The 10735-nt window shown below is 39.5% G+C and overlaps 1 protein-coding gene and 1 long non-coding RNA gene across 4 annotated transcripts in view; one reads left to right on the plus strand and one right to left on the minus strand.

Moving 5' to 3' along the window:
• The window catches only part of LOC133416945 (uncharacterized), a 21070-nt gene extending 19639 nt beyond the window's left edge, over positions 1–1431 (minus strand). The window contains exon 1 of the long non-coding RNA XR_009770305.1: positions 1318–1431. This is a non-coding gene — a long non-coding RNA (uncharacterized LOC133416945). The remainder of the gene's footprint in view (positions 1–1317) is intronic.
• On the plus strand, positions 1273–9822 carry LOC133416944 (protein FAM177A1-like). Of its 3 annotated transcripts, none has more exons than XM_061704325.1 (5): positions 1273–1373; positions 1548–1760; positions 5298–5364; positions 7099–7196; positions 7278–9822. In XM_061704325.1, the coding sequence occupies exons 1-5, from the start codon at positions 1305–1307 to the stop codon at positions 7467–7469; spliced, it is 639 nt and encodes a 212-aa protein (XP_061560309.1). In that variant the 5' UTR covers positions 1273–1304; the 3' UTR covers positions 7470–9822. The 3 variants fall into 3 exon arrangements, with proteins under 3 accessions (XP_061560309.1, XP_061560310.1, XP_061560311.1); XM_061704326.1 differs by having other exon boundaries at positions 7281–9822; XM_061704327.1 differs by having other exon boundaries at positions 1548–1754.
• The last annotated feature ends 913 nt before the right edge of the window (positions 9823–10735 follow it).

The following is a 10735-nucleotide window of genomic DNA, read 5'->3' on the forward strand; positions in this document are numbered from 1 at the left end:
TGCATAAATTCTATATGCTGAGGCTGTAAGTCTGAAAGTATTTCCCCTCCGGGGTGAATTGGGTGATTGATTTTTAAATGTCTAAGCATCCAGGTTTCCACTTGTGTTTACATCACAATGAATGGAGATCCTGATCACTCACTGCCCATGCAGACTATGAGAAGGGTTGCGTTTAGGCATTAGATGGACCTTTACTGACATCTCGCGGTAGTAAAATGAACAGCAGAACATTACAAGGAACTTCAATGTAAATTACCCATTCAGTATTTTTGCAAAACTACACAGTTTGGTTGAAATATGATTAATTAACTTCGTAAAACAATAATCTCCTGACAATACAACCACCACATGTGTGTGTTTTAAATGTGTTTGCTTAATGTGCAATTTAAATTTCCATGGTTGTCATCCAAATGACCATACTGTATTATTAGCTCATGGGCTATATATAATATTGTAATGGCAACTACCGTATTGCAACTTTTTTCCCAAAAATATATACATTATTTTATTGAACGATTTTTATTTTAACCGTGCGTTTATTTATTTTACACAACTAAAGTAACAATTACAATAAATCAAATGTTTTTAAGAATTGCCTTTAATAGATATCAAAGTATGCTATGTGTGCTTGGTGAATAATAAACTCAAAAATAAAAAGAAATGAAATATGGCTATTAAAAAAGAAGCCCAGTTTTAAGGGCTACATGAACGAGTTTGATGGAGAATTGTGCTTTATTTTTATTTTATATTCCATTCAACTAGTTTTACTTTGAATGTAATTCTGTATTATACAACTAACATTTGTACTATGCAACTCAATAATAAAATAAAATAAAAAAAATTTTTTAAAAAGCGTTGGTTGTGAGCGCAACAAACTACAAACAGGTTTGATGGACAATTCCGACAGCGAGCGAGTAAAAATGTGCAATGTCATGGACTATTTTCATAAATCACTGTGCGGTGTTGACACCACCCATCAATTAAGAAACCTCAGAAAGTACACTTAAATGGCTTTCAATGTACAGCATGAACGCTGTTACCATATAGACGCTGTTGTGTTGATACTGTATTGTGTACCAGTAAATAGACAGTACTGCGTGCCGATAGACTCGAGGGATAACACTCCATTGACGACATTGCACACGTATTACCCGCAAGGCAAAGTGTAACATTATAGGCCCTTTACGTGGACACGTAAATAATATAGCTCGACGAGTGCAAGTGGATGTTACGTACTGTACATCTTGTACGGCACTTCCGGTCCGCGTAATTAGCATCATCGCACTTGAAGCTCGACTGCCACAATGGCCGACGTACCGTTGTATTTAACGAACGTCTGCGTGTCCGCGGGGCAGGATGTGGACGTGGAACGGGTCTGTGAACACGTTCTTCCTTTCCTTGGTTGTTAATATTCTCGCGTTATTGCGGGTTGTGCTTGTCGTCACGTGACAGCCGGCGGTTCGTCGTCATATTTGTATTTATTTTATTTATTTTTTTCGCGTGCTCGTCGTGAAATTGTAGTAAATGTATTCATGTTCTTCGTGGAGTCTTATCAGATTCAGAGTCCGAAGACAACCAGGGAATTTGAGAGCGTTGAGCTGGGCGACAAACAGAGACGGCACAGCAGGGAGAAGACCCCTCGAAGGATCATCCATTTCTCCAGCGGGGAGACCATTGAGGAGTACAGTACCGATGAAGAGGAGGAAGACAAGGAGCCGGAGAGGAAGGACCTGCTCTCCTCTTCTGCTGATGCGGTGAGGGTGAGCAAGCACACACAGTTCTGTATTACTGTATGGGTCACTTTCATATGAACTGATCAATAACGGTGAATACACTTGTAAAAATAATAATAATAAAATGAAACTCTAAAAATATATAATTGAGCTTCTTTTTTGTTTTCCTCCACCTTGGTTTTATATGGGTAAATGTCTCCCATGCTTGAACAGCCGCGCTTAAAGTCCATCCATCCATCCATTTTCTGTACCGCTTCTCCTCACTAGGGTCGCTGACGTGCCGGAGCCTATCCCAGCTATCTTCGGGCGAGAGCCGGGGTACACCCTGAACTGGTTGCCAGCCAGTCGCAGGGCACATAGAAACAAACAACCATTCGTACTCACATTCACACCTACGGGCAATTTAGAGTCTTCAATTAACCTACCCTGCATGTTTTTGGGATGTGGGAGGAAACCGGAGTACCCGGAGAAAACCCACGCAGGCACGGGGAGAACATGCAAAAGTACACACAGGCGAGGCCGGGGTTTGAACCCCGGTCCTCAGAACTGTGAGGCAGATGTGTTAACCAGTCGTACACCGTGCCTCCTGCGCTTAAAGTCCTCTTTTCAAAAAAAGTTATTGATGATTTAAAATTTTAGGCATTCAACGTAAAGGCAATCCTTATTGACAGCGTAAATGGTGGGAGCCCACTGAAATACACTTATTGCGTAACGGTAAAGACAAAAGTGCATAACAGTAGAGACAAACTACATAAAAATCATGTGAGTGGCACAATTTACATGTGTTTCCCTTCAAACTCTACAGATACAAGTGCATAAATGACTAACTACTCATTAAACCCATTACATACACTCTTGTCTTCATACAATCATAATCACAATCACAATAGTTACGACACTTTCACAAAATCATACATATGCATTCAAAACTAAAAAATAACGGCATTTATGTTGCTGTCTGCTGTTATGTGAATGCAAAATTGCAGCCTCATCCTGGGACTTCAGCTCACAGATCCCTCTGGTGTATTGCAACAACATAATGAGGGGCTCTCCAGTGACATTAACAGTAAAGACCACTTTTTTAAAAGAACCACTAAAATGCATTTGTGTTAGTTTTCATTGAAAACGGCATATGAAGCAATAGAATAAAAATCCTATGTATCAAAAAAATGTCATTAGTATCTTCAGAAAACATGTTGCAAATCATGAAACTTAATTTCGGAAACTTATGAAACTTAATTTCGGGACCCTAACGGTCAACACATATTCGCAAAAAAAATTATTGGGGGGTAAAAATGTTATTCTATGTGACAGCTAAAATTCTTCCCAAAAAGTCAAAGGTCCATTTATCGGTCAGGTTACTTGCGGCAATACTGTAATTGTTTTAAACGATATGTCATTTTCATTCTGAACAACAAAAATACGAACGGAAAGAAAATGTCAATTCCATTTCGACATTAATTGAAATAAATACTTGAATAGAACAAAACATAACCCCTGTCACATAAACAAACATCAGGAGGGGGTTAAGAACATTTTTCTATTGAAATATAAACACAAAGAACCACAAGAAAGGAGGAAACGTGTGCTTGCGTGTGTTTGTGTGTGGGCGATTCTTATTCTTATGGCATGTGTAAATGCATGTTAATTTGGTAGTGCTGATAGACAAGCATCGGTCCCTATTGTGTGTGGTGCTAAAAGACAAGCATTAATCGTATTCATCCATCCATCCATTTTCTGAGCCGCTTCTGCTCACTAGGGTCGCGGGCGTGCTGGAGCCTATCCCAGCTGCCATTGGGCAGGAGGAGGGGTACACCCTGAATTGGTTGCCAGCCAATCGCAGGGCACATAGAAACAAACAACCATTCGTACTCACAGTCACACCTACGGGCAATTTAGAGTCTTCAATTAACCTACCCTGCATGTTTTTGGGATGTGGGAGGAAACCGGAGTACCCGGAGAAAACCCACGCAGGCACGGGGAGAACATGCAAACTCCACACAGGCGGGGCCGGGGATTGAACTCGGGTCCTCAGAATTGTGAGGCTGACGCTCTAACCAGTCGTCCACCGTGCCGCCTAATCGTATTCATTTTAAAAAATATATTTTTAAAAATCTTGAAAAACTGTTTAGTGAACCCCCCGTTTAAAGTAGGGGAAATATTTCAGATTCATCTGTGGTAGGGGGAAAATAAGTGTGTGTGTCTGATAGAGAGAGACAGAGAGAGAGAAACCTTATATTTAAAATATTATATCCCTCCCATCATGCTTTAAACACATTTGAACTGTTTAAAACACACTTCAACTGTTTAAAACACACTTCTTTAAAGTATTCCTTAGCACCTGTTGTAACACTTTTGCTCGCACAGTTATCTAAATAACAGAAAAGTGTGCTTACTTCAAGCTCCATTTGTCACTCACAATTAAGGTTTACAGGAAAACTGACACATGAAACAAAACAGAATGTCAGCATTGTATATTTAAACACCAAAATGTTTAACCAAACCATATACAATCCCAATTCCAATGAAGTTGGGACGTTGTGTTAAACATAAATAAAAACAGAATACAAGGATTTGCAAATCATCTTCAACCTATATTTAATTGAATATACTACAAAAACAAGCTATATAATGTTCAAACTGATAAACTTTATTATTTTTAGCAAATAATCATTAACTTGGAATTTTATGGCTGCAACACGTTCCAAAAAAGCTGGGACAGGGTCATGTTTACCACTGTGTTACATAACCTTTTCTTTTAACAACAGTCAATAAACGTTTGGGAACTGAGGACACTAATTGTTGAAGCTTTGTAGGTGGAATTCTTTCCCATTCTTGCTAACATATACTATGAAACGCATTAGCTAGGATAATGGTAATTAGCATAGATGTTATGGTAAATATAAAACTTAAACCTCAGAGCTGCCCACCATCTTGCGGCACGTGATACTACACCGAAGGCTCACAACTTTAAATTAGGACTTGCCTGTATATGAGGCGTGTCCAAATGTTTCCAGGATATTTGTCACAAAAGATATATTTAAAATGCAGACACATTTAATTTTATTTTAATGGGATTCAAATATCACTGTCAAGCATTTCACAAAAGCATTATCATCAAAAAAACATTACCATAAATAAATTAATGATGGTTGTTGTTAAGTCATCAGTCGTATTTAAAAAAAACAGTATTTTACTAATTCTGCCAGGGTATATAAACTTATGAGCACAACTGTACATATTATGCAGTCATACGCCCCCCTGTCATATTGGAATGAAAATGTAGGCTACACCTTTTTCATAACCTCTAGGTGTCGGTGGCATATTGGAATGAAAGTGTACAGCTTTTTCATAAACTCTAACTGGCGGCATCCATTTGTAAAATGGAAAAGTTGTTTTAATTTTCCCCTATACCTATGTATAATGTGCACAACATTACACAACATAATGTGTAATTTATGTTTGACATTTTGGGTGGGGGTGTGCATTATACACGAGACATTACGGTATTCACAAGGAATTTTGTATGGTATTGCAATTTATAGTATGTCATTTGCTTTGCAGTCAAAGATGACTTGGGGTCCGTATTTCTTGTTCCACATGTGGAGAGCTGCAACATCAACCTTATCAGGTTTGTTGATTAACACACTCCATGTTTGCCTTTGTTGTCTTTGCAGACATAAGTTATTACATAATAAAGAAATCATATTGCCAGTAGAGAAATAAACATCCTCTGACTAATATGGTAAGTATTTATGTATTTATAGTATTTATAGTTGCTTTGTGCTGCAGGAGATCATTCTGGAGATGATGGGGTTGTCTTTTTGTCTATTTTTGTTGTCCCTTTGGCTGAGGGCCTACAGAGCTAAACGAATTTTATGTTAACTGCATCCACAATTTGGCAATTTCCACAGTATTCTGCATTTTTGTTGGCAAATTTTGTAATGCCATCTGTGTTTTCCCCATCATAAAAAGGATCAGACACACTACTGCTGTCTACCCTTTGTGTCCTGGTGGGAATCAATAACCAGTTTTAGTTGAGAATCAGTTCTGAATGGAATGCTGCAGCGACGAGCAAATGTCATCTACATATCAATTTATTCAGTTGTTGTTGTTGTTTCATCGTGAACAACCAATTAATGACAATTTTGTTTATATGTCACTATGAACTGCAAACAAAGAGTGTAACCAAAGTGTCCCTTTAGTTAATAAATATGACAATGGTACTTATAATGTATGTAAATGGTTATTGTACAAGCTTTCACACTACAATGTTCTTCTGCTATATCGCAGTTCATGGTTCACGCCCGTCCTATATTGTGTAGTTGTAAGCAATCATGTTTTACGAGTTACGCTTACTTACTGTAATGCCCTAGCATGTGGGAAAGGAGAGCTCAAGTCGGTGATGTACTTTTCAGCCAATTTGAATGGCGCGAGAAAAGTAAAACAGACACAGGAGCTGCTGTTGGCCACGGCTCACACCCAGACACGCACAAGCAAGACTTGCCGATATCACATGCTACCCTACCTGGCCCCGCCTCTTAGGCACGTGAATGTATTTAACATAGACACTACAATATGTGCAGTATTTTCTACACATTTTATGCTTGCAAATTTGTGTGTTCAAATATTCTTTTTTTTTTAAATATATTTGCTTGATAAACTCCAGCAGTTTGAGGGGGCTCTGGACTGTTGGTATTCATTTTTTTATTGCTGCTTTTGATTTATTGTGGCGGCACGGTGGCCGACTGGTTAGAGCGTCAGCCTCACAGTTCTGAGGACCCGGATTCAATCCCCGGTCCCGCCTGTGTGGAGTTTGCATGTTCTCCCCGTGCCTGCGTGGGTTTTTTCCGGGCACTCCGGTTTCCTCCCACATCCCAAAAACATGCATTAATTGGAGACTTTAAATTACCCGTAGGTGTGAATGTGAGTGCGAATGGTTGTTTGTTTGTATGTGCCCTGCAATTGGTTGGCAACCAGTTCAGGGTGTACCCCGCCTCCTGCCCGATGACAGCTGGGATAGGCTCCAGCACGCCCGCGACCCTAGTGAGAAGAAGCGGCTCAGAAAATGGATGGATGGATATATATATATACACACACACACACACACACTCTCTCTCTCTATTGCAGTTTCACCTTTTGCGGGCGGGTCTGGAATGTATTTAATACCAAAAATATTATTTTACTTTTATACTTAATTTCAAGTCCCAACCTATTAGAGGTCCTGAAAGTGGATTGTGTTCAATCTTAAATGTAGAATTTGATAGGGGAAACAATGTAACTTGCTCTGGCAATATTGTATTTAGCATATCGGTGCCACTGTAACTGGATTCTGATGAATACTTTTCTCACTGATGTCTTCCAGCATGTGATTACCTGGGGGAGAGGATGGCCTCCCTCTTTGGGATAACATCAGCCAAATATCAGTATGCCATTGATGAATACTACAAAATGAAGAAAGAGGTCAGTTCTGCAATGGGATTCCTTAGTCCAAGCACTTGATTGTGATTTAACAGCTTTAATGTTCACCGGTCCCTGTTGGAGGAGAAGGAGGAAAACCGACTGTCAGAAGAGGCCGAACATCCCTTTGACCAGTCCCATTTTGCGGAAGGAGACGGGCCAATCACCAGGAGAGAACTTCCTACTGCATCGCCTGATGTAACCTACCAGATTCATAATGAAATTCAGGCACCTTCAGGCGCCAGGGTAGTCCCAGCTATTGTCACAGCAAACTAACCATCTCTACATGTGCAGTTAGTCACGTCTTTTTGAAAGGGACACTGGCATTGCTAAAATAAGAATCATGTTTGTATGACATACATAAATGGGTCACAGTAAACAACATTTAGCCTTCTGGCCACGTGCAGACTATTTATCTGGTCATCAAAACGTGAGCTGTTATCTCCCATTTGTTGTTTATTGTTCATTTGTTTATATGCACATTTATTCATAAAGTTTCATAACTTTATATTTAAATGTGGTATTCAAAAATCACTAACATTTTTCAGTGTTCTCAAATTGCCATTCTTGTTGTGCCTTTTTCTGGAGATGTCTTTCTTCAGGCTACTGATTGTCTAAAATGGTCTTACTCTTTAGATGTGATACTGTACTACCCTTCGCTTGAAATGTGCTTGACAGCCTGCATTTTCATGGACTTTTTTTAACACCATTATGCGGAAAGGATTTTTTGAAATATTAAAGTATTTGTGGACATAGCATTCCATAGTGACAAGCATTAACAAATAACAAGCTGCAGCAACATTTGTGGCTACACTATTGTTCAAGCAGCATACACACATACCAAACATTAGGCTGAATTTGAGTATTTTACCCTTTTCCGATCAAAGTCAGCAAAGGCCAGATTATTCGAGTTCCCTAAAAGTCTCCGTGGTCAACCTGTTAAAAAATTTGCGATTGCAAATCTTTAATGTGTGTGTTCAACACGTAGGTCTTGATTGTGACTTGAAACAATAGCCAGTTAATAAGCAACCTGAAGCTTCCGGTTTGAAGCTGTTGCCAGACACAAAAGAGGTTGAATTACGTCATTCACCACAAACAAATGACAAGAAAAAGCATTTGCCATTGCAATGTACAGTATGTACCAGTTAGCGTAACCTCTATTCCTACTCAACAGCTACTCTTTCTTTGTATTTTCTGGTAGCGTGATGGCTCTCACAGGTTAGTCTTACCACGACAGACATCTGGTTTGACTCGCGATTGTTGGTGGAGACATCATTATGCGTGTGGTGTGCTGTGTTGGTCATCTCAAGTACACCACATACTATAAGAGCCATAACCACACTTCACATTTCCTTCATTTTTCCACACCATGTTTGTGGGCTCCCACATTTTTAAAATGAGATAAGATCTTGAAAATCGGTGTGTATGTACCCCAAATTAGTTAGAGGTGTCTTCAATTAACAAAAGTCACCTTTTTTATATTCAACTAGAAGTAATGGTTTATTGTTTATTGGATTCATTCACTCTCCAGAACCATCTATTGCAAAATCAAACACTGGAGCAGTCAAAATGTTATCATCGAAAGTTCCCCCCTTGTGCCGCTAATGGACCAGACACTGTCGCTGGATCCTCATTTCAATGCAATGCAGTGTCCAGTCTGCGTGTACTGTAAACAAGACAAATGGGAGCTGACATTAGTTTTCATTCCAACAGATGTATCAAGGCTATTCAGGACATACTCCATTCAAGTGGTTCACCATAAAACAGACATTCACCTCCGTGTTGTATTTGTCCATACCTAAGTTTGTGTTGCACTAAAGATTTGTGTTAAAGCACTGAGCATATTGCTCAGCACATTATACACACCCCACATGACTATTTGCTGATAGCAAAAGACTGATTTACTTTTCTGTGTGACTTTTAAATATTCACCAAATCAAGTGCAGATACAATATACACCTCATTGGAAACACTCCAAATTAAACACCGAATTTGCAAAGAACATTGGAATGCTCGCTTATGATATACGGGTTTTAACAATATTTTTTTGTGGTTGTGTGTGTTTCTCTGGTATATAACTGCAATATGTAATTTCAAGAGGTCTATTTTGTCCCCCATGTAGCTAAATAAGATAACCAAAATATTGTATCACAAACTCCTCTTAGGCTATTGTGCGGCAGTTCTGCATCACTGCAAACTACAAACACAATGGAGACATTAGTGTCTCGCAACAGTGCAAACTCAGCTTTATCATCTTTGTAAGAGGCAGATTTGTTGATACAGCCCTTGTATTCCATCTTGGTAGATTTTCTAACTTTACCTAATATTGTGGCCAGTGAATGTGATTCATTGCAGCCAGGGCATTGTTACACAAGGTCTGTATGAAGACCTGTGATGTTATACTTTTTGTAAATGTTTTATATTCATGTATTTACAACTCTGTGGTGGGGGCGGGGGGGTTAAATGAGACCACTTCAGAAAATGAAAAAGGCTCAAAATACCATGAAAGGTCCTTTTTTTTTTTCTTGTGGTCGCTTCCTTTTTCCAGAGCTGTATTTTACTGATCTTACACTTTATTTGGCCATTTTATATTGTTTTCCGAACACTGGATTAAAATGTTAATAGTAAAAACCGTGTTTCGAGTTTGAATTTAATTTTCTTGCCTGATGAATCACACACTGTTGCAGTTCTAGTAATGAGTGTGAGAGGAAACAAAAGAGCCTGTGTCACGCTTTATAGCGTCCCCCACCGTACTTGTTACAGAGTGTCACCACTCTGAGGAGGATTTACTTGATGTCCAGAGTGACCTCTGCAATAATCATGCAGCAACAGTACACTCGCCAGCCACTTGTTAGGTACAACTGCCAATCTGATGAGAACTACAGTGTATATGTTGCCCGTGATTTACTGGCGACCAGTCTAGGGTGAGTTTGGGGTCTGCCTTTTGCCCGATGTCAGCTAGGATTGCAGCACCCCTGAACAGGATAAGCGGCGGAGAAGGTGGCTGTATGGATCATCGAATAATTGGAATATCTGTGTAAAAGAAATTTCCTGTTGCCACAGATCATTGTGGTGGTGCCATGATGCGACAGCTCATCTGCACAGTAGTCTTGAGTGCAAAAATTACCCATAATGCAGTCAGGCCACATTTGGCAGGCTTCTCTACAATGCCATCACTGACCAACAGTACCACCCACTGACAGTCTGCGCACAGAATGTCATGCAACACTTGTGATTTGTCATCATGCTACCACTGCTACAACTTTTACTTTGAATAATAGGACAGATCTGGATTGGTAAAAGGATCAACTGTGGAGGCTTGCGTTCATCTTGTTTCAAATTTGGAGCCAAAACAACATTCCTTGGCTCAGCGGTCTCAAACCCATTTTTATCACGGGCCACATCGTAGTTATGACTTCCCTCGGAGGGCCGCTACGAATGTGAACCCATATAGATGAAAGATTACCTCATATACTGTAAATACATACAGTATACACAACACATTGATGAATAACCAGTTTTGAAATCAGAAGCCTATAAAA

This window comes from Phycodurus eques, chromosome 18, assembly GCF_024500275.1.
Source record: "Phycodurus eques isolate BA_2022a chromosome 18, UOR_Pequ_1.1, whole genome shotgun sequence".
Taxonomy (NCBI): Eukaryota; Metazoa; Chordata; class Actinopteri; order Syngnathiformes; family Syngnathidae; genus Phycodurus; species Phycodurus eques.

Coding starts and splice junctions, on each gene's coding strand:
- LOC133416944 (XM_061704325.1), top strand. CDS start 1,305: ATGGCCGACGTACCGTTGTATTTAACGAACGTCTGCGTGTCCGCGGGG. Junction 5,365..7,098: donor TGCAACATCAACCTTATCAG/GTTTGTTGATTA, acceptor GATGTCTTCCAG/CATGTGATTACCTGGGGGAG. Junction 7,197..7,277: donor ACTACAAAATGAAGAAAGAG/GTCAGTTCTGCA, acceptor TCCCTGTTGGAG/GAGAAGGAGGAAAACCGACT.